Genomic DNA, 24,771 nt, shown 5'->3' on the forward strand with positions numbered 1-24,771 from the left:
GTAAAACGCAAACGCGCTCCAAAACGTATGGTAGACGCGTGGAAATCAGAACTAAACATCTGGAAACGTCTTACTTATTTTTAACGTGACAATTCCAGGTGTAATTTTATCTGAGAAAACATAGGCATCTTTCAATAGGCAAGACCAGGGATCCAAATGAAGTAACTTTTAGTGGTGATGACTGAAAACTTTGCAATGTCAACCGACTTCGATGAAACCAGTTTGGTTTGAGACTACGGTTTTTATTTGGATAAAATAAAATACTGCATATATACAGTAACTTACGTGAATGTGGTTAAACAGTGCCCAGCTAATCGGTTAAGTTGTAGGGACGATGAACGAAGAGAAAGTTTGTAAATTAATTTGCAACAATTACGTGCGTTGAACCCCGAAGAAGGATCCCGACCCAAAACGTCGCCTGTCGATTCCCTCCTCAGAGGCTGCCTGACCCGCTGTTCGTCCAGCCCCTGTTTTGCACTGCTTTATAATACTTTTTTACATATAAGATAAGATTTGCTGGTTGCACTTTCTCCAAAAACACAAGACCAATGTCTTCCTTAAAATCAAATCAGCTAAAAACTAGGTGGATGGTTGTAGTCATGTCATTAAACAATAAGTCATTTTGCTGACTGAAACTAAACTACATGAACATACAATTGGGCATCCATTAAAACACTTTTAAAATTAATCAATCTAATTATATTGTCTTTCCAGGGGAATATATATATTATATTATATATATATATATATATATATATATATATATTGTTGAGATAGTTGTCTATGCATGGCCTGTTAAAGTATTGGAGGGTTTATTTTGTATTTTAACATTTGACCAGCGACTTCTGATGTAAAGTTCGGTCGAAATGTAGCGATTTCACATATTTCCAATGAAGACGCAGTGATCCTACTCCCATTTGGTATTGAGGTACCCGAGGTACGTAGTGACATGACCGAAACAAAGAAAACCGTTTGAGCTGGGACTGTAATGAACTGTTGAAAACTAACAGCTTCAAAGTATTGCGAATTAATCTGCTGGTATATTACAAAAATGAACCATTCTACAAATTTCAAAACTATAATAGTACTAGTAATTCAGTACTTTCCGTGAATATCAGATATATCGAAATTCACTTTACTTTAGCGGTGATTACGTCAAATGGTGATTTATTGGATAGCATGGATTTAAGTTTAGAAGTTTGAATGAAAGACACTAGTTGTTTCCAGTAATCTCCGCAATCCTTTTAATGACATACAAAGAACACCCACAATAAGAGCATGGACTGCCTTTATGTCACGCATTTGGGACCCCAAAATATCCAGGCTACGCTGCGATAAAGCAATAAATAATTAGAAATGACAACGCAACCAGCTTTACGTAATACCTTCAAAAGCAAACCTATTAAAAAGTTTATGCATTAGGAAAAAAATAAAGTAAGACATTTTTATATTTAATATTCACACCAGTTGCCGTCCTTCCAGGACAATGATTAAACGCACAAGCAGAGTTCTTTCCTCGGTCTACTTCTGCAAGCAGCACACAATGAATGATCTTTTGACAAACGCTGTATAACTGTCGAACGATCCGTTTTGAGGATGCTACTTTTCTCTCTTTAGACGTTCATCTTCGTACTCGACGCGTTGATTTGAGTAGTACAGTAATACATGTGTAGTCTATTTATTCAAGAGGTGCTCCATCAACCTGTGAAAATTACAGATCATTATATCCCAATCTATTTTTTTCTGATTAGTTTTCTGATTGTCCGAAGTATACAATACGTTGGCAGGACATGCACAGACAACTATCTCATCAATTTAATGGTACTGCTTATTGTCGGCGACTCCACCGGACTTGCCTTCCAAGAAAAAAAATGATACATTTCTATTTAAATATCATGCTTTCATAGTTTCAAGTTTCAGAATTAGCAATATTGGTGTCAATTATGTAAACAGTTAACTCACTGGATAAGTATGAGCTTTTGCGAAGCTGCAAACTTCCAACTGCGACTGGTTATGTGATTTAGTAAACTGACGAATTAGAGGTGAATTAAGGGTAGCCGTGCCACTGCGTTTAATTTCGATGCATCCAATTTACTCGTCTTTTTGATTTAAGAAACGTGTACCTGGCATATACACTGGAAAATAAATGTAAAAAACGCTATTTTGACAAAACCTTGGAAATCCGGTTACATTGGATTTCATTGGTTGAACTGTTCACATGCGGTTTACTCTTAATCTGGAGTCGCATCAGTCAACCTTGTTCGAGCGCCCTCTCCCCACGGCTTCTGTCAGTATAGCCTTGCATTGCCGGGGCATTTAACAGTTGAAATTTAATAAGTAGAACTGTGGAAATTTGCGCGTTGGACTTCTGTGGAGATCCGAATCTTTCTTCCTAGAGGACCCTCGCCGAGGTGTGTTTTTTTTTTTTTTTAATATTAAACACCTCGGCGAGGGTCCTATAGGAAGAAAATATATAATAAAGTTCTGAAGTATTTTTCCCTCTTCGAAAACTTTAGATTTTTTATTTTGTTTTTTTTGGCATTTCGCTCGGTTCCTGACATTGGAACGAATCGCGAAGAAAGTTAAAACTCGGTAGATCATGAGCGGAGCAACAGGTTACCCTTAGTTGCCACGTATAGGTTTACATTGCGATCCATTCCACCGTTCTCCGGTTATGTATCCATTGAGAAGTATGTATTAGCGGGCAACTTGAGCTCGTCATAATGGGCAATAATCGTCAGAACTTGGTTTCCCTTGTTTCTGAAAACACTGTACCTCTTCCCTGTTTTGAGTTTCCGACATTGAATCAACACAGAACTCCACCTCAAATTAAAAGCTGTATCTGTGTATTAATGAATGTGTGGGCATTTGCAAATTGTCCATACCATATTACAATTACTGCGAATTCTGAATCCGAAAGTTTCGGCTCACCATTTCCGCAGACTTATATACTTTTCAAATCGCGCTCTGTGCGATACAGCGGTTTCTCAAAGTGCTGGACACATTTCACTTAAACAATATTAAATTAATACATTTCGCATAATGTATATCTCCCACTGCTCAAACATGCACGCGTTCAAAGCACTCCAAGTCCAACGAAATAGACAACTTTATTTTGATTTAAACCGAGAATATCCAGTAGGACAAAAATCTGTCAATAAACTAAGCTATTTTTCAGGTCCTGGCAGTGCGATAGCGAACTTCAGAATTTAAAAAAGGTTGGCAGTGGGATGTTTAACAAATAAAAAGAAAAAATTACAGAAGCACAAATGAGAATGATTTCAAATTAAGCGATCGACGTGCCCACGGGAACAAGTGTTCATTTTCTAAAACAATAATGCAACTTTTAAAATAATGTGTATTGGCGACATGAGCAAACAGCGATGAAAATTACCAGTGTCCAACTAATAATGACGCCAGTAATTTCACTTTTCTAGCGCTTTTATTTGCGCACGTTTTGTCTGAGGAGCTGCGAATGATGCGGCCGCCCGTCAATTTGATCCGGATAGGAATGGGCCCGGAATGAAGTTGGAGTTTAACACAGTACATCATAACTCTGGTTCGGACAGAAATAAGTTATTGCCAGAAATGCCACCTTCACTGAGAATAAAGTGTTAACCAATTATAGAGAGAATAAGCACCTGGGGGTCGCAAAGGGTTACTGGCCGAGAACCTACTCATTTTACTCTTGCGCACTTTTAAATCCTGGATAGGATTCTGTTCTTCAGCAGGACAATTATTTAGGCTCTGAACACGAAACAGTTCATAAAGCAGCATGGCAGGAAGTGTCCGTATTAAATAAAGCGTGCTTGTAAAATTTGACTTTTTTTTTGGTAAAGTACTAATCTTAGACGTGGCGAGTGAAATGTTTCAGTGGCAACCGCAGCACTACTCAGGAATACTAATACGGAGAGGGGGCAAGGTGGTGGTGGTGGTGGTGGGTGGTGGGTGGGGTGGGGGGGGGGGGGGGGGGGGGGGGGGGTGAATGCAAGTTCGTATCCCAGCCATAAAAAAAACTGTTCTCATTGTTACAGTGTGATAATGAGCGGGAGTGTGCATTAATACAAATTTATGCAAGAGAAGACGAATTACGGCGGGACAAGCCTCCTGTGATTTGCAATTGTGAGAAGTGTGAGTCCCAGGAGCGTGCACGGAAAATTTACTAATCTCAATTGTAATTGTGTGTGTTAGTTATCTTGATTGCAAATGCACGCGCTGTGTATGGATGACAGCTTCTTTTTAAAAAGAGTGAGAGGAAAACCGTAACACCGTGAGCTGCCTGTTTAAAATATCTTCGATTTGCGTATGCAGAATTTCTGGTTGCTTTACATATTCAAAAAGGAAGCGTCTGTCTCAGGTGACATGTCGGTCTCCCATTAAAACGTCTAGTTTTTTGCAATTATTAGAATGAAAGCAAAGAAACGGTGAGTAGAGTTAGATATTCATAGTTCAACTCGACGACAACTAGCATTTAAATCGCCGTGTTTAATTCTATGGAATGTCCGGAAGTATGTTGAAGATGGGATTATTCCGTTTTATTATTTTGTTCTTAGATATTTCTACTAAATCTGAAACCAAGATGAACCTTCTGACTGTAATTCTGTCAAATCGCTTTATTCAATCCGTAATGCAATAATCAATTTACAACCAGTTCTTTGAAACAGCTACACAAGACAGGTCGCTTCCTGGTTTATGATATTGACTGTTAGTTAGCCGGCAACATTAAAATTACATAGCACCTCTATCATCTACGGATGAGACACGGTGCATAGTATCAAGTCAGCCATGCAGAAGTCTGCGTCCGCGCGGGCTAGAAGTAGAGATATCAGTGCGTGGATGGATACCACAGATGTAACTGAAACAACGTGAAGTAATTATAAGAAATCTGAAATGTCTAATTATATTTCAACACGCAATACATAAAATAAACAATGAACATTTTTGGCTACATCTATTAAGGAATCTTTCATTTACAAATACTCTCAAAACACACGAGTGATTAGATTCAAGATCAGGTTTGCAAGTATTTAACAGACGGTCAAGTTGTGATCCACCTCAGTGCGATTACAATTGGTTTTTTTTGTTTCCGTGACTCCCATAAATCCAAGTTACTTTACCACAACGCGCGTAAGTGTCGTTTCAATAATATATGTAGAAAGCTGGGCAGTTGGGCTGGTAACATCGCCGCTCCGCCGACTTCTTTCACGACGGCGTTGTCTCAGTCAGCGCAAGCTGCGCACAATCCATCAGCTCCCTCTCCCGTAACCTCTGTCCGACTGCCAAGTTCAAATTACTTCGCCATTATTCTTTCCCTCATTTGACCCTTTTCACCGGCACAAGCTGGGAACGCATTCCTCTCATTTTACCGCCTGTTTGGTTCAAGTTCGTTAAAATGTGCCCCACAGCTAGCCAGCGAACGTTTAATTTCCATTTCCCCTCTTTTGCTCTTGACACTTCCTAATATACTCCAGCGTTCCTTAATTGATTGATTTTTTTTTCAAGCTGATATCTCTGACTAATTTCTAAGACTCCGTTAAACGCGCACGCCTTTTCCTTCGGCTGATATGCAATTAGTCTTGCGAACAATCTTAAACAAACGTTTAACAACGTCAGCTTGTCCAACATAATTTCCACACACGTCAATCTAGATTCATTTTTTATTTACAATCCCCCATTATTTCTGGCGAATTGAAATTCTAATATTGCCTGTCGAATTTTAAGTAACTATGTGTAATTTTCGTTGTGGGAAATTTACTGCACTCCCGAAACGCTAAGAATAACTCCCATGAGCAGAATATATTCCACGACCCAGAACCAGTATTTTTACTATTCAATTTATAAATCTATGTGGAATTAACACTAGGCCACGAATGTCTTTCAGTGAGGGAAATAAGCGGTCGAAGATGTTTAACAAGAAATCTCGCGGCAAAAATGTGGAAAGTGGACTTGCTCAATTGAAAGATAAAAAAATAAATAAGAATCATAAATAAATCATAGATAAACTACAGCAAATGGCATTCAAGAATCGACATATTCTAAATGAACGCATAACATCGCACATTTCCAATCGGTTACCTGCAATAGTGTCAGATTTATATAGTAATCACAAACATTGAGTTGTGTTGGATAGTGCACTGGCAATGTTTCTCACTTTAAGGCATTCAGTTGAGTTAGAGTAGGAGTACTGCGCCGACTGTTATTGTGTGCACTTTTCCCCGGTGCATTGAATCCTGCAAAGAGATGTTTCAGAAAGGGCTCACACAGGGGCGGCAGGAAAGTGAAGCCTTGCAAAATAGAATCGCTCAGACGGAGAGGGGAGAAAAAAAAGGCAGCGAGAGAGAAACGAGGGGGCAATTGACGAAGCAAGGACAAGAACTGGCGATGTACAGAGCAAGGCGGGCGGCGGAGGAAAGAGACAATGCACGGCAGCATTTAATGGTTGAAACGAAGCAACCGTTATGCCGAAGCTAAAGGGGAACAGAGATGAAGAAGTAAGAGAAAGAGCGGCTGCGGAAAGTGGTCCCTGGCTGGGAACTGAGTGCCTGCAGCCGCTGGTTGACTGAAGCAACCCGGAGCTGCCAGGGCCGGAGGGGGGCGGGGCGTTGCTATGTAAATAAGCCGTCTGATTGACAGGCGCTGCCCGCCGCCGCTCTATCTAACCAGGACTCAGCAGCGGCGCTTAGCAAAAGCACTCAGGCTCTAGAGCAGTTCCTGCAGCTCCATGCAGACACCTTCCTAACCCAGCACTCAACCAAAACGGGGGGTGGGGAGGAACCGCAGCTCTATGCTGGCTCTCCAGTAACAAACGAACTCTCTCCTTTCTCTCCCTCTCTCTCTCCCTCTCTCTTTTTCTATCTCTTGATTTTTTTAAACAAATCTTTTGTTCTGTTTTGTTTTTTGGAAAGCAATGTCTTATCCTCAGGGTTATCTATACCAGCCAGCAGGGTCGCTGGCTCTTTACTCGTGCCCAGCATACAGTGCCTCCGCGCTGACCGCCCCAAGGAGCGACGAACTGGGCAGAGCCTCGTCCGGCTCCGCGTTCAGTCCCTACGCAGGCTCGGCAGCATTCACAGCCCCCTCTGCAGGCTTCACTAACCCGCTTCAGTACTCAGCTGACCCCGCTACTGGATTCCCGTCCTACATGGTACGTCAATAAATTTAAACTGACTGCATTTACGGAGTTATTATTGATATAATTAGATCTTTTTTAATTCCGAGAGTTTTGGCTTGAATGAGGTTTAGTTTTAGAAACATGTTTGAATGTGTTGTTAAATTTATCACCTAGCTTGATGGAACAGAGATTGAGATACCAACAGACAAACCCAGAAACTCCGTGTTGCGCTTTTATTTCGGTGAGAAATCGCATGCACAAAGAGAAATGATTTATTCTATAAGAAACATTTGGACTAGTTGTGTAAAAATCTGATACCACGGGCGGCATCTGTTAAGTCAAAAAAAAGTTTAACGATTGAGGGAAACGGCGAGGTGTAAGCATTGGAGTGGAAAGTGGCGAAAAGCAAAGGGTGAACGTTAAAAGATTGCTAATTTTCGGAAGTAAAGGCGAATAGTAATTGTACTGCCGTTTACGCATATCATTATATAAGCCCGGAAGAAGATGCCCTCGGTGTTTAAATCGGCGCAACTAAATCGCAGCAACAGCAATAGCAACGTCCATAAGCAGCAATTGTTTAGAAAAAAAACATCCAGCTGGATTGATTGTTTACAAGTTGCTGCAAGTGGTTTGAAGATAATGTAGGAAGGAGGCTCGCCGCCATGTTTAAGTGCTCTGAAAATAGTACTCTGAGAATTAAAATAAAAACATAAATACGTACAGCATTATCGATATTTATTTCAAATTACACGGAAACCATCATTAGTGCGTTGAATAGTATTTCAGATCAATTGATAACACTGCCTTTATCTTCCTTGTATCAGTATTAAGTTGGAAATTCAGTGCAGAAAATATTGCAATAACGATGGCGTTTCTTGATGTGTTTTAAGGGTTCGCCCTACGATGCCCACGCCACAGGGATGGCTGGAACCCTCAGCTACCACCCTTACGGTAACGCTGCTTATCCTTATCAACTCAACGACCCCGCTTACAGGAAGAACGCCACCCGCGACGCCACGGCCACGCTCAAAGCCTGGCTCAACGAGCACAGGAAAAATCCCTACCCCACCAAAGGGGAGAAGATCATGCTGGCCATCATCACCAAGATGACCCTGACCCAGGTCTCCACTTGGTTCGCCAACGCCAGGAGGAGACTCAAGAAGGAGAATAAAATGACCTGGGCTCCCAGGAACAAGAGTGAGGACGAGGAGGAAGAAGATTTAGGCGAAAGTGAAAGAAGCAAAGAAGAAAGTTCTGAGAAAAAACATGATCACATCGAAACTTCAGCCGAGGATGAAGGTTTGTGATTGTGGACTAGATTCTCCTTAATCAATTCCTTCCGATGACCTGCTCAATTCTGATAGACAAGATAGATATTAAAACAAATACCGGAATCGATATTTAATGCATTCGTGCTCCTGAACCCGTTGGGGACGATGCCACACAACCTCTGTGCATGCAAGCGGGCGTAAAGATTTAGGAATCACTGATACAAAATATATTGCCACTTGTTTTGTAAAATCACTAAGCACAGGTTATGAGATCGTAATGGGTTTCCGCATATTGACAAATCCGTGTTACAGCATCTAGAAGTTAAATATTGCAACGTTAACTATCATTTTCAGACAATCAGACATCCACAAAAATGTGTTGTGTTATTTTAAACGGAGGGGGGATTGGCCAATTTAAGATTACTATCAATTACGCCACATCGTGATGCTGTTACATAATCAGTACAATATCCACTAAATCCACTTGCACAGCATTATAAATGAATGTTACTTTTGCCTGTGTTTGAATGATTGTGTATCGTTCACCGGGGCCTTTTTGTATGTTAGATTGGTATGGTTATGCAAGTACCCATTTCAACAGAAAATGGTAAAACGGGAGAATCCGACATTTTTTAATCATAAACACGTCTTGTTTTTGTTCCAGGTATTAGTTTACACGTTGACACACTGACTGACAGTTCCTGTTCCCCCGAATGCGAAGGCGATAAAGTAAACAGAGTGGAGGACAGCATTTGCGAATCTGGGTCAGAATCGAAGGAAAAATGTGACAATTGTATTGTTGATGATGATGATGAAGATGATGATGATGATGATGATGATGTTGATGATGATGGTGGCAGCGATGAGGAGGAAGAGGGCAGGGACCTATCCCACAAAACTATGAATTCCTCGCCTCTCACTAGAGTGGATGCCACACTCCTGAATGTGCAAGAAGAAGAGAGCTCAGGGAGTGGGAATAAAAATCGCCTGAACAGTATAATCTCTTCAACTTCACAAACTCAAGGCAGCAAACCCAAGCTCTGGTCTTTGGCGGAAATCGCCACCTCGGATATTAAACAGCAGATCGGTCAGATATGTTCTTCATCGCCGACCTCCTCGTCATCATCGTCTAGCTCTACTTATCCGGCTACTTCAATCCTTGGCAGGCCCATTTACTACACGTCCCCCTTTTACACTAACTATACGAACTATGCTAACTTTAATCACCTGCAAAGCCAAGGCATACTGCGGTACAGCACCAACGAGACTGTCTTAAACACTGCTTCTATACACAAACAGTGTACTGATCCGCTGAAAAATACCAGTTCTCAGCTGGAGCAGCACTTCAGAGCCATGAACTACGACTCCAAAAAAGGTACGTGCTGATGCAAGCTTTCTGTTTACAGTGAAAAGTTGGCCGTTAACTATAGCCACCCATCACCCTTAAAAAACAACTATTTCAGTAGAAAGCTCTGGTGTCAATTGCCACAAGCTTGAGTTGGGTATCCGAACGCATATCACGATGTTATTTATTCCGCAAGAATTAAAATTGTACTTGCAATATTAGCTAGCTGTAGGTTGATAGATATACAGACAGAGAGCTGTGACTAAACGATGGTTGTATTTTTTGACAGACCCCAGTGATGTCTGCACAGTAGGAGTGCAACCATATCTATAGATGTATTATCAGCAGTGCAAGTAAGTGATCATGTGCATTGAAACATCTAAATTATTAAGTTTAGAATCAAAGCCTTGAAAGCAAACGATAAATATTTTTTAAAATCACACAAAGGAAATATTCCTCTCACAGAAAATTGAATCAACTTGATTAGGCTGCTAATTTATAGGCATGAAATCTTTAGGGTGTAAGGGAAGCATGAACCCCTATCACAATTCCTGCAGTATTTGAAGCGAGTTGTGGTTACTGCGTCTTTAAAACCGTGACAGCTGTGCGATAACAATTGAATGGGTTGGTTGACTGGGTTTTCTTTTATTTCCTTGGTCTGCAGGTAGGTGTCACAATTGCTTTGAAAATGTCAGCGAGCCATCCCCCAGCTATTAAGCAAAAAAATGTACATAATACCGGATCACATCTTGTGCCACTGTATAGAGAAGACCCACAGAGCACTATTTTAATTCCACAGATTATGTTATTGAGAGAGCAAATCCGTGCAACATATCTGTGCATTTGTTCGTTAATTATTATTCTGTATATGTGATTTTTGGAAAATAATGTCTTCTCAGGTTTTCTTCACGATCCGTTTATTTGCCACGTTCTAGGTGTAATGCGGCTTTATTGTAAAACTATTTGTAGATATACAGTAGAACAATGTGATTGAAGAACTTGAGTCTCTGAAAAATGGAAAACATTTGATATTTATTTTTGTAATGATAACACAAAGCTTCTAGTAATTTATGCAAGTTGTATTGCAATGGAAACTGAACATTTTGTAAATAAATCTGCTTGTTATTTTGGAAACGTGATGACAATTACAATCTGTTTGGTTGTTATAAGCACTCTTTGCTAATTTATATCTTAAAATGTAAATAAAATTGACTGGCCTGTAACTGCAATTTCTTCAAAACGTTGTTTGAATTATTCGGCATTACTTTTTCACGGTTCATTTGTCATTAAAATATTTTATTTTGCTTTTATTTTGGAATCTGAATTAAAAAATCTTTAAACAAGCGTTTGATATTTACTTCAAATCAAAAATGTTATTTACCTTTTCGAGTGTAGGCAGCGAGCTGAGAATAATATTAAACATTCCTGAAAAACAGCAGTATCCAATCTACTGAATATTTAAATTGCAACCAAAAGCATATATTCATTATTTTAAAATGGCATTATCCAAATACAGGATGTATTTGATAATCGTAGGTTTGATCGAGCCCGTTATATATCTGAAACATTAGATAATCAAATGGGTTGCAGTTTATATCGCGGTGATATAAATGCCAGAATCCGCTCATTTTCTATTGTAACTACTATGGAAAAGTGGATTTTTGAAGTACATGTGTGTGCATTACCATGCCACATCTAATGGTTCGTTAACGAAAATTCCAGTAGATGTAACATTAAAAAAAGACTGGAATTAATGCATAACAACCCCGAGGGTAACTTGAGGGAAATCTTGGTGAATCAAGATGTTTTTTTGAGATAAAGCAAGGTGAAAAGATTAGAGAAGGTTGAAAATCTGCAGATCATACGGAGGTTTTTGTTTGTTTCATTCATTTTTTTCAATGACCACGGTATATTTGGTGTCACGAATCATTCTATTTAAATGAAAGCTAAATATATGCAATTAATTATAATAATTAGCGTATTTTCCAAAGGAACATAAATATCCAGAATTAGCCATTGTGACAAATCGACGGCCTATAACAACGCCTTTGACTTCGCTGTAATCAATCTCGAAATATTTCAAAGGCCCCATGCATTTCACTCCATGGGATGAGTAATAATATTCTACTGCACGATTTTTTAAAGAGTAGTATTAGATCCCAGCGGGAGAAATACTAGTTGCTGTTCTGTTTGGAGCGGCCAGTCGGGGTTCATTATGGAGGATATTCGACAATTTATAAAATCTTGTCTAAACATCTGCCATCTCAAATGCCTCAATCTGGCGGCTGAGGAGAAATTGCTTTAACAGGAGAAATTGACACGCAGGCTCTGATAGCTTCCCCAGTGACTTATTTCGCTCTGAAATTTGTTGGCGTTGGTCACTTCTCGTTAGCGAAGGGCATTTGAAAGTGATCCCCTGCAACACTTGAAGCCATCAGCCTTCGGGATGTTAAGTGTTTAATGACCCGTTCATCGACCAAGCTTGATATTGTTATACAGTATTGCGTTTATTCAGAAAGAGCAATAGCTTTTGTCTTGCCATTTATCATTTATTGGAAGAATATTTCTTCATCCTTTGATGAAAAACAAGCATTGTTAAACTGCGGCATAACATTGACACCGATTGGGAACAACTGCAGCACCGCCCCGCCACCCCCGCAACAATAATCAGAAAGATTTTTGTATTTGCAGATTTTATTTTGGCAGGAAGAAATAAACTGAACACTTCTTGGATATCCACTCCACCCACTACCATTACACCGTTAAAGAAAGATAATAACTTAATATAAACTCCGGGATTTTTGTTTAACTAATTCACAATCGCCCCCTCCCCCAAATTGAGCAATCCTTTTAAATAATTCCATCTGAATTTGTCAATGTGAGTTATATTTGTAACTGACTGGTAGTACGGTGTTTAAGTGTTGTTTTTAACATATGATAATGGTTGTCATTATCGCCGTGTTAATTAAAATTGAGTTTTGTTGGTTTTGTGAATAGACCAAAGTAGTTATTAATTCGGCTGTTTGGTAACTGGGGCTCCAAAGGCTACAAGGTGAAGAAAGTATACTCTATTTAAATAGTGTTTGATATGAATAGGAACGTGTCTCTGGGGCTTTAGAAAACAATAGTAGAAGCCAGCAGAAGCGATATAAAAGCAAAGCCAAACAGTCCAGACATCTAGTTCACGGAGTTTTATTTGAGCCGATTTTATTGAAAATTAATCTTTAATCTCAGGTGGGTTCCTGCGGGAATATCGGCGTTGTCAAATATTTCTCGAGGCGGTTTCCACGTTGGATTGCCGCTGTACATTTCTCTTGTCTCCTCAAATATCAACATTTGTTCTCAATGAAAGCGTTATTGTTTCAGTAAGGGGCACCGATCGCGTTTTTTTTTCGCAAGGAGAAATCTTCAATCGTTTGATGACGTACACAATTCTGAGTTTGTTTAAAAAAACAGAAAACCGCGCGTAAATGTGACAAGTGTTATTGTGTGACCGGCCCCTTTTAAACAGGGGCACTTTCCCTGCTGGACATGGGTAGCGAGATGCATGAGCCTATTCGAGGCAGCTGAAGACGCGTTTCACAAGCCTAATGGGAACACTTTGAAAGCCATAATGAAGCCAATCAGCTGCATTTCCCCCCACTTTCCATGACAATTAAATATCACAGAAAGGCATTGAAATCTTTGCCTTGAATTAACTAATTATCTTCATTAACATTAGGAACATTGACAATGTAGTCCCACCCATTCTCCATACTCTACACAGTCTAATCATGAGAACTATTTAACGTTCCCATTAAGTACATTCATTTCGCAAAAAGTGTATTCATTTCGCAAAATACAAATGCGTTGTACTACAAACAATCTCAATAATACACAAAGACCCGCATCTTGATATGATTATTTTAGACGGGTATGAAGATGTCGGCGATTGTTCTGGGGGGTGGGGGTAGGAGATGTTGTGGAGGTGAAGGTGGAGGTGGAGGGGGGAGGGGTGGGAGCGCAGAGCTACATAATCATAGCATAGAATTTAAAACTAATTTGTTCGAAACCCATCGTAGGTGGAAACGGATATCATTGGACCGTACCGGAGACGATTCACCTATTTCATATATTCCGGGATTTCCGTATGCGCTGACAAACGAATGATACTGAAGTATTTCAGAGCACCTATGCGTCCTATTAACCTTACAGGCAGCGTTACTAACATAGTCATCTGCACTGCGAACCCCTGAGGGTTTTTTTTTAGATACCACACCTGAAAGCACCGTGACTGTTTAAAAACCTGCAACTTTCAATTTACAAATAGCCTGCATATGTTATAAAAGGATTGTGAATTTAAATGTGCTGAAATGCAGAGAAAACCACGTCTTGGTCTGCGCATACGGGAAAAAAAAAGTTTTAAAGCGTTCTATACATGGATGAACCACAAGAAAAAAAAAGTCAAATGCTTTTGAGATCATATTATTTCAGGAATCGATTCGGAATAATGCGTTTGCAGTTTGTACAGATAAATCAACATGTGCTGTAAAAGTTTGACTTATTTATACACTTCACTGATGACCACATAAAACAGTAGCTAAATACAACACGTTTTAAAAAAAATGCAAAAGAGAAATTATCTCGCAAAAACTAATTCGATCACAATGGTGAAGACATCAAGGCCGCGTTTTAAGATATAACGCTTCATGACAGAAAAAAAGAGTTTTACACTGAACATTACCTACTTCCTGAATTTAACTTTAATTAAGCACTGGGACGCTAAAGAGTGGTTAAAACATTGTAATATAGGTGTTCAAAGTGAATTACTCAGTTGTTTTGTATATTTTATTTACGTCGCTGCCATTTAACGGATAGGTTCCGCCTGTTGCTGTTATAAACTAACATTTCAGTTCACATCAACTGTTACAATTCATGTCTACAATTCTATTTTGATTTATAGTAACTCGTTGCTGGCAATTAGTCACGCATAATGTCTTCCTTTAAGACGTGTTCTCGTTTTGAATGTTTATGCGATATAAACAAATGGAATATCCAAGTGCACAGTTAAAAACAACGATCATTGTGAAACAAAATTCATATGGTCATATTTGATTTAATTTTAAAATAGTTTTGAAATAATTATACTTGCTGATGAATAATATTTGGCATGTTTGACAATGTAAAGCCCGCTAACTCTTGTCGAGAGGTACTTACACTGATAGACTCGCTAATATGTATCACAGATAAACGCATGCAGTCACTTTGAGTATAAATAGAAGTTGTGTTTACTGGAGTGTGTCCCATGAGCACAGCCAATGGGCGAGGATTTGCTAATGAAGTCATTCCTGATCTGGTTATAATTTGGTGAGCAATGTTGTTTCTTGCCTTGGACTCTTCGGCACGGTGTCTGGTAAAAGCAGGTTCACAGTGTTCATTCTGCAGCCTATAAATAATCATTATGATGGAAAAGACCGAAATGACAAACAAATAGACGGCAGCTGGGATTGATAAGTGTGATCAAAGTTAGTGGGCAGGTTCTGTTCAAAGTATCAGCATGCCTAAGCCCCATAAAGGTGCCAACAGCCTCTTTTTCTTCCAGATCAAGGAATAGGGCAAAAGCAGTGGATTTTTAACCCTTGACATTTCTCTAGAACAAAGACATGGGAACCTAGACTATACTAATTACCGCACCTCCGGGGACCCTTGGAGTCAGCGTAGCCACATTAACGCAAATGGATTTTAGAAATATTTCACCCTGTATATAGTAATGCATATATACAAGAACACCCGGTTATTTTTTTTTAAACGTAGCAAAGTGCTCATAAACCGAAAAACGCACAGCATAATATCTTAAAAATCTATATATGTAATTCATAATCCAGGAAGGGATATAAACAACAGGCATGTAGGCAGTCTGAAAAGGCAACAAAAACAGATTTTTGCATTTATTGCTGTACTTTAAAGCTCTCTTTCGCTTTGTCTTGCAAACACGTCAAAACCTCGAAACAGTGTCCTCGCGCCAACGGATGTCCATATTTTGTTTTGTGCAAATCGTTGAAGCTATTAAAATGTTTTATAGTTTCAAAGCCCTAATTGCTATTGTAAATCTTTAATAAGGCCCAAATATCCCAGATGCAGATAACTCTTCCCAGAGTAATGTTTTGTCTCCTCCTGTCAGTGAAAAATACCACATGTAACTGTTTTTTTATTAGGTTAGGTGGAGTGGAGGGCAGAGCATTAACAAGTCTTTTATACATCCTAACACGCACTGACCTAACGACTCCGATTTTTTTTGTGATTGGCGTTATCAGCATTAATGAAGCCCCGCATTACAACCGGCCCGATTTAGTATTGCCCCCGTGCTATTTTAAAATGAATTCCAACGTCCTATGCCTGCAGTAGTTGCCCAATAATCAATGGCAAGGACAATCTTGGAATTTTACTTCAGACTTGCATAAACAAAAATAAACAGACATGTAGTGTGTTACTGTTTTGATTTAGCCATCAGCCTTCACCAACGCACTAGAGATTTTAAAAAATGATTTGAGTTGTGCGTCCCGCGCTGGATAATAGGAAGTTGCCATATACCTTATTTGCGTACGTTTTATTACCTTCATCTGAGGAATTAAAGGCAGTTTTGTGCAGGGGTCTGGTAGGCGAGGTTGTCATAAATGTTCCTTCTGTACTGTAAACATTGCCTGGCCATTAGAGTCTTGGAGTCGGGCAGACTATACAGATTCCTCATCTGCAAGGACTTTTGCAATCCACATTTGATTTCTGTCATGCTTTGCAGCAGAACACGATATCCCCCAAAGAACCAAGAAAAAAAATATCCTGACAGCTAACATTAGTTAAGAGCGCAATGAATAAACCCTCGCGCGCAGTTTCAGGGCTAATTAAGATTCTGTTTAAAGTCCCTGTTTAGCAGCTCTGCATGGAATGTTAATGTAGCTTTGACTAACTGTAAGAAGAAAACTATATTTTAAGAGCCAGTCTTAGGCGATAACATCTCTCACTTCTGTATTCGTGGTCTGTCCGAGCCTGTTACGAAGTCATTATCTCAAATTACTCCATCACTTCATTTTAGGGTTTGGGCAAGTAGCTCTCCTTAGTGAAGAGCTGCCCGGCCTCACAAAGCCTATACTCTCTGAGGGGATAAAGGATGAATTAACCCAGCATCTCTACCTTAGAGGGTTTGCTCCTACGAGTTCCTGGACAAATATAGCCAGAATTCAGCAAGCAGATTATATCTATTGCTGGCGTCTCAGTCGAAATCCCCGAAGGCTTTTTGACCCTTTGAAGTTTTCTCTATTTTGCTTACACAGAAGTTTACATGATTAAGTCAGGTTTTTACAAGGCTCAACAAGGAAAATGTAATCACCTCTGGACACTCAACACCAAAAATACACAAGGCGATAAATCCTGCAACTTCAGCAAGTAAAAGAAATTGTAGATGCGATATATATATTTTTTCCAACCTGAGAACTTTGTATATTAATAGAGCACTAAAGGTTGCGTACACCATGTAATGACGTTGCGTTAGCTGGACTCATCGTCGAAATTGCATTTTAGCTTAACTGGACCTATCTTAAATGCTTCGCTATTTTAGTTACATTGATATTGTACTATTATCGCGTCTAAGTGTGGTGACCTCTCATTTCGCAGCGGCATGAGGCAGACCCGCGCTCTGAAATAGGTTCCTCGGTCTGTATTTACAGAAAAGGCTACATTTCACACGTCAGAGAATCACTGGCAAAGTGCCTGAGTGAACCAATATTTTCCGAAATAGTTTTCTTCCAGAAGACTGACGATCTGGAAGTAAAACTATCTTTATAATAATTTCGAAGACATAAAAAACGGGGGGGGGGGGGGGGGGGGGGGGGGGGGGGGGGGGGGGGGGGGGGGACCTTAGAACCTCCTGCTGTCGGCAATTTCAACGTGAGACGAGTGGGGCCTGCGTGGACAACATAAAGGTCCGCAGCAACAAATCCCTTTACGGATTTCTGCAGCAATGTCGCGGCGTCTCTATGTGGTTAGAATGATCAAATGGCAAACATTTCATTGCATTCTGTACAGGAGGAACATTGTCCGTATGCGTCCCGCTTTTGGGGATGTTTCATGTAGACATTACTTACAAAACTACATAATTCTACATAAACTCCAAATACATTCGCTGCCTAATCAAAATTGATAGAAAGTTTTAAATTATATTCAAAGAGGTCTAAGGAGGCAGGGTAACAAGTCGGACTAATAACTGCTCCAATTTCGGTACATTTTTTTTATTGCTGTGCTCCTTTCGCCTATCGTATGAATTAGATACGTCTTCTGATACCGCAGCTTTCGAGATGTGGAGACGCCGAGTCCACATACACAGACGAACATTTCTGCAGTGTGTCAACTCCCCAAGCAAGGCAAAGAGGCTCACTTTGAGGCATGTCTTGCTTTCAGGGCACTCAGCTTTCAGCGAAATCACCCAGGAATATTAGTCTTATTTCATTTAATCACCAAGTCCTAACAACGAAGATTTCAATTCATTAAAGGCACTCAAAAATTCTGCCCAGCTGTTTCCTGCCGCTTGGCTGAGGACAAGGTGGAGAAAGATCCGCAACTCAATCCTCAGAAACGCTCGGCTGTGTTCAGCATAATTCATCCGCCTAATTACACTTTCATCTCTTTCTTCTTAAATGATCCCAGTTATAGACAGATGGCCCTTTTGCCGAGCCCCTCTGTTCTTACGGCATTAAATAAAGAATGTGATCCTTGCAGAACTCCCCCGCCTATATCTGCAGGCATTTAATGCTCATTTACATCTATGATCAGTCTCTCATGAAAAACAAGGACTGAAAAGATAACCATATAAAACACACATAGCCCAGGGAAATTAAAAGTTCACCATGATGCTCATGACTGGAGAATGTGGACACAGTATATATGGGCCTTTAATATCAAAACTTTTAAAAGTTTTGAATCGATGACTGATTGGTTCAAACCCTCCACACGTGATGCAATAAGACATTTCACCGACCAAGAGACTTACTGCGAAGTTAGACACAAAAAGGTGGAGTAACTCAGCGGGACAGGAGAAAAGTAATGGGTGACGTGTCTGGTCGAGACCCTTCTTCAGAGACGTAGTGCATCGGATTATGGGGCACAGTAACGTTGCAATCCATGCCATGTTTTTGAGAGACGGGTCGGGGTGGTACCTTTTGATCACACTATAAGATCACGAAATGACTCGTTCACACTTGAGCCCTACCAACGATTTGTGGATGACTTGTTAACTGTATTTCATTTTAGTTTATATGTATTTCTGTATTTCTAACTGTATTTCAATACAGATTAATATTTAAAGCCACCTTTGTGGAAAACATGATGATAGACACAAAATGCAGGAGTAACTCAGCGGGACAGGCAACAACTCTGGAGAGAAGGAATGGGTGACATTTAGGGTCGAGACCCTTCTTCAGACAGAGTCAGTAGAGAGGGAGCTATAGAGATAAGGAAGTGTAAGGTGTGAGAACGATACATAAAGGGGGTGAAGCTCAAGGAAAATGGAGGATAAAATAGAAATGCGCCTTAAAATGAACAAATTCCGGAGTGGGAGCGCTGGTACTATCCCCTCGATGGTAAGAACGACCATGTTAGATGTGGTATGCTTGTGAACAGAAATATGTTTTCAAAACAGAAATTCTTGATGGTGCATTTGCCTCACCCCCATTGACAAAAGATTACAACTGGAGTCAGCACTGAAAAGCAGGACTTTGGATATATTCCTCAATAAAACCAAATCACCTCACTCAAAACATTACTAATGCATGTACAACAAATCTATCTGGATAATAGGTCTAAACAAATTAGACGTGCTTTACAGAATAAAACATGATGAGCTTTTGTAGACGCAATCCTATTCCACTTAGATCCTTGGCAATTGGACACTTTTTTTCTTTAACTTTCTCTGGAGACTACTTTATCTCCAGTCCCTGTCAGCATTCCTGAGCCTGGGGTTATCAGTTGCTTCACATCTCTGGAAGACGCAGCCCCTGGCTCTGATCCTGTGCACCTGTTAGGACCTGCTGGCACTGTCTGCACTTTATGCAGCAAGTACAATTTGGCAAGTTGTGCCACAGCTTGGGGCTTTTCGGTAATTGCCTACAAAGATTTTTTCTTCCTTGTACATATCTAACAACAGATGCATTTAATTAACACCATAAACAGTGTTATTCATTTGGTTCCCTATAGCAAGCCAGTGTGTATAGCGAAAGTAAACAGATTGTACAACAAAGTGTTCTGTTGCTGTCAGCAACAGTTCTGAAAATGAAGCACTTCCCTTTGACTTTCAATTGGCTGACAATCAGCACATAATGAATATTAGCTCCCAGGCCTAAAGAGAAAGATGTGTGGGAAAACTTTAATTAAAAGCTTGTCAGTACAACTTTACCTGGGTGACATCATCTGACTACAATCTTGTGCTGCTTTTGTCATCTGTGAGTTAATGGATTGCCTTCCTGTCTTGCCAAAAGCTAGCTTTGCAAGTTAGCTTAGCATTAAAGATGTCCAGTAATAAAATCTAGGAGCAATTTATTTGCCATATTTTTTTAGTAGAAATTGTTATTTATTAGTTTTTTTAATAACTACATTTCATGAGTAGACTTTTCAAGATTAATTTCTTAAAGTTGTTCTAAAAAGCTGCTGCTGTGAAAAGAGAAGTCACCACACTTAGACGGAATTTTAAATAATTAGGCCATGGTGCTTTGATAAGCTTCCATCGTGCAGAAATAAACGTGCAATTGTAAACAGGGATAATTTAATTTTAATTAATAGTACCATTAATTGAAAAAAGTGCATAAGGGTTTAAGCAAACTCTAGTTCTATATTCTAGGAAAATGTTGTCTCATTAACACAGAACAAGAGGTTGACTTTAGACATCCATGACTTAATAACATACAAGCAGAGTTCCCTAATTGTCGAGGAGCTTTGCAAATGCTGCTGATCCCTTCTCCATTGCTATCCCTAGCAGATGTACAAAAAGGATGTTATGATGAAGAGCGCACCAAAGTCGTGGTACTTTATATGATTTATTTATTAGTAACAGAACATAAACAATAAGCATTATAGTGTAGATCATGTGGTATACAGAGACATGCTACAGTGCTAAATTTGTAAAAGTAGTTGCATATTTGTGCAATAAATCATACATCCATAAAATGTAATAAGTTTCTGGAGTTATTAATTACATTATTTATAATGAACAATAATAAGTGAGTGATAATTTGTTACTGTCAGAATGGTGTAATACTCTGAATTATCATACCTGGTCATGGGTGTGTCACGAACACCTGGGCAATGCCTCAGGCATGTCAGACAGCCACAAATCATAGCACACTGTTTACACAATCGCAAGCTATTTTTACTACGCTGTGGTGCTTTTAAACCAAAAATTTTGGATATTTTGGAGACAGGGAGCCATAACCTTTTAGTGAGATCATTTCACTTTTTAACATTCTACCTCGTCTTTAAGTCAGAACTGATAATTAATGCATTGATGTCTATCATCAGTCTTCACCACAAAGTTATAATTTCTCCAATTTGCGAACATTTTCTTCAAGTAGGGGTTGGAGAGTCCATAAATCAAATGTTACGTTCATAGCTTAGTCATTGGAGATAATTTTATCGCATTTGATGATAATTTTAATGTAAAGACTGTTAGCAGCTGGATCAAATATTCATGAATAGATTCCATACCAATCACATGCTATAGAAGTAGTATTTCTGTTAATTTGGGTCTGTTTTTATTCAGCATAAAAAAGTTCAACATTATTTGTATTTAGTCACTAGGTGTCATTAGTATTGATAATTATTAAATGTTTCCACTGCTTTTGTGAACAGGAGGATAAATGATGGGCTTGGATCTTAGAAATTTGTAGTCTGTACATTCATAACAAGAAATAATACACAAAAGATGTTCACTCCCTTTCCATTTAAGGATTAACAAACTCGATTTTCAGTTGTAAACTACAATCAGTTTCCTTTCAATGACCACATAAATAAATAATAAATAGTTATTTTCAGGGAAAAGATACTGCACTAATTTTATTCCTTCTCCCAAGTTTTGAATCAAATGTGAGATCCTAAAGTCTGGAAACCTCAACTGAATAATGTGTTCATGCATTGCACAAAAAATAGTTAGTTTATGATTAGATGTGACTTTAAATTCAAATGATACCGGTCTGAATATTGGCCATACTAAACTACCAAGATGGCATGGAGAAAGCATGCACATATTCCTGTTTGAAAGTAAACTATCTCCTGAAGAATGCACCCAATATTTAACTATCATATTCAGTAAGATTAATAACCAATGAAAGTAATTGAGATCATCTTAAAGGTCCCCATACCAACTAATGGCTTCAAACCAAATTACCTTCATAGATAGATAGATAGATAGATAGATAGATAGATAGATAGATAGACAGACAGACAGACAGACAGACAGACAGACAGACAGACAGACAGACAGACAGACAGACAGACAGACAGACAGACAGATGGATGGATGGAAGGAAGGAAGGAAGGAATGAACGAACAAACAAAAGATACAGCATGGAAACAGACCCTTTGGCCCACCATCCATGCTAACCATTGATCACCTGTTCAAACTAGTTCTATGTTACCCCTATTTCTCATCTACTCGCGACACACCAGGGACAATTTACAGAGACCAATTAACCTACAAACCGACATGTCTTTCAAATCTGGGAGGAAACCGGAGCACCCTGAGAAAGCTCAGGTGGTCACAAGGTGAACATGGAAAATCCACTCACACAGCACCTGAGGTCAGGATTGAACCCGGGTCTCTGGCTTTCCAGAAATTATTCTCTGGCCAAAATGCTGCAGTTTGCTGCAGTTTTCCAGCTGCTTCGAATAACAGTGGCAAATTGGGTCCCAGAGGTCAGACAGAATAATTCCTGCTGCAGCCTGCCTACCCACAATTATTGGCTCATAGTCATAGTGTCATAGAGTGATACAGTGTGGAACCAGGTCCTCCAGCCCAACTTACCCATGCTGGTCAACATGTACAGCTGCACTAGTCCCAACTGCCCATATTGTCCATGTACCTGTCTAACTGTTTCTTAAATGCTGGGATAGTCCCTGCCTCAACCACATGCTCTGGCAGCTCGATCCATACCCCCACCATCCTTTGTGTGAGAAAGCTACCCCTCAGTTTCCTATTAAATCTTTTCCCCTTCACCTTATACCTATGTCCTCTGGTCATCGATTCACCTACTCTGGGCAAGAGACTCTGTGCATCTCTCGATCTATTCCTCTCATGATTTTGTGCACCTCTATAAGATCACCCCACAGCCTCCTTCTCTCCAAGGAATAGAGTCCCAGCCTACTCAACCTCTCCCTATACTGTAGCTCAGACCCTCTGGTCTTGGCAACATCTTCAGAAATTCTGTTGATACTTTTAATATTGAAGCTTCTCGTGCATGATCCTTGCTGTTGCTGAAGGTAAGAGCTATTGTATGTGGCAGATTTGGAGCCATCAACTTCTTGGCTGAAATTCAGATTTTGTTTCCTTCACAGCCAAATTTCTTATCTGATCGAACAATGGGATCTATGAACCACAACAACCTCAATCAAACTCACAAAGCTGCACTGTTCAAAATATTGGAAACATGCTGATTAAAATTTGAATGTATTTAAGTAAAAAATGTTTTCTTATTCTGGAATCATTGTTTAGACCCTTTGGATCAGGGCATCATCCATTTTGAAAGAAAGAAAGATAGGGGGGGCACAGAGGCACAGCTGATAGAGTTGCTGGCTCACAGCAACTGGGTTCGATCCTGACCTCAGATGCGGTCTATGTGGAGTTTGCATGTTCTCCCTGTGACCGCATGGGTTACCTCCAGGTGCTCCAGTTTCCTCTCACATACCAGAGACATGCAGGTTTTTGGGTTAATTGGCCTCTGTAAATTGCCTGTAGTATTTTGAGAGAGGATGTGAAAGTGGAATAACATAGCGCCAGTGTGAATGGAAGTTCGATGGTCAGCGTGGAGTCAGTGGGCTGAAAGGTCTTGCTCCATGCCGTATCTCGAAACTAAAATTGTTTAGATTTGAAAAATTTAGAGAAGATGAGGTCTGAATAAATAAAAAAATAAAAAAATATATTAATTTAACATGAGGCACAGCAGCATACAATTAGTTTGCAACTTAGTGAAGTGGTAGTGAACAATGCATTAAAACCAACAAATTATTATAGAGAGATGGAGACACAGAGACTGCAGATGTTGGAATCTTGAGGAAAAAAACTAAATGCTCAAGGACCTGCTAAATCCCTTCAGCAGTTTGATTTTAGTGAAATGGTGTTTTTGGAATATTGCTCTTGGAAGTTGCGCCCTTGAATTGTGTAAGAAGGCAGAATTAATTTAGATCAATTTTCAGTTGTTTCTTGGCAATATTCCTGTCTAACAGGAAGTTTATTTAGAAGGAATTAGTTTATCATAATATGGCATCATTATGTGCGACATTCACACAGTCAAATTGTAAAACAAATGTGACAAGACACATTACTCTTCACCAATTTCATGCTGTGTGGGGTAGTTCTGTGATGGAAAGGTAATTTATTTTGCAATATTATGAATCTCTAATACAATAATCTTGATAATCTGTAAAATATAGCACTATTGTCTGAAAGCATTTTGAAATTGTTTTTCATTGATTAACATAGCCAGCGGAGTGAGATTATCTGTATTTCTGAACTAAGCATATACTGCTAATTAATGTCATCCACATGCTTCTTGTTGATAAGATAAATATTATGATTTTAAAAATTAGAAAAAATATATGGCATTTAGTATAATATTGTATACATGGATTTTCCTAGCATTGCCGATTTCTGTTCCATATGTATTTGCATAGTGTCTCAGAGTGGTGGGGAATAGTTTTAATCCAGTCTTCTGCTCTGCAACAGTGTTACTTGGTGATGTTTGAGTAAAATATCTCCCAACACACAGCTGAAGACTGCCAAAAGCAAACGGACCCTCTTCAAATTTAATTTT

At 39.4% G+C, this 24,771-nt stretch overlaps 1 protein-coding gene and 1 long non-coding RNA gene across 4 annotated transcripts; one reads left to right on the forward strand and one right to left on the reverse strand.

The window, feature by feature from the left end:
- Positions 1-1,217: 1,217 nt before the first annotated feature.
- Positions 1,218-6,550, reverse strand: LOC116990506. Its single transcript, XR_004416566.1, has 2 exons — positions 6,076-6,550; positions 1,218-1,702 (listed from the first exon to the last, which is right to left on the reverse strand). It is a non-coding gene; the product is annotated as an uncharacterized LOC116990506 (long non-coding RNA).
- Positions 6,551-6,625: 75 nt separating this feature from the next.
- On the forward strand, positions 6,626-10,956 carry irx2 (iroquois homeobox 2). Of its 3 annotated transcripts, XM_033048240.1 has the most exons (5): positions 6,627-7,144; positions 8,002-8,410; positions 9,047-9,757; positions 10,017-10,080; positions 10,392-10,956. In XM_033048240.1, exons 1-4 carry the CDS (start codon positions 6,908-6,910, stop codon positions 10,058-10,060), a joined length of 1,401 nt encoding a protein of 466 aa, XP_032904131.1. In that variant the 5' UTR covers positions 6,627-6,907; the 3' UTR covers positions 10,061-10,080; positions 10,392-10,956. The 3 variants fall into 3 exon arrangements, with proteins under 3 accessions (XP_032904114.1, XP_032904131.1, XP_032904122.1); XM_033048223.1 differs by lacking the exon at positions 10,017-10,080 and having other exon boundaries at positions 6,626-7,144; XM_033048231.1 differs by having other exon boundaries at positions 10,017-10,956.
- Positions 10,957-24,771: the final 13,815 nt, after the last annotated feature.

The sequence above is a fragment of the Amblyraja radiata genome, chromosome 2, assembly GCF_010909765.2.
Source record: "Amblyraja radiata isolate CabotCenter1 chromosome 2, sAmbRad1.1.pri, whole genome shotgun sequence".
Lineage (NCBI taxonomy): Eukaryota > Metazoa > Chordata > Chondrichthyes > Rajiformes > Rajidae > Amblyraja > Amblyraja radiata.

Coding starts and splice junctions, on each gene's coding strand:
- irx2 (XM_033048223.1), top strand. CDS start 6,908: ATGTCTTATCCTCAGGGTTATCTATACCAGCCAGCAGGGTCGCTGGCT. Junction 8,411..9,046: donor AACTTCAGCCGAGGATGAAG/GTTTGTGATTGT, acceptor TTTTTGTTCCAG/GTATTAGTTTACACGTTGAC. Junction 9,758..10,391: donor GAACTACGACTCCAAAAAAG/GTACGTGCTGAT, acceptor CTTGGTCTGCAG/GTAGGTGTCACAATTGCTTT.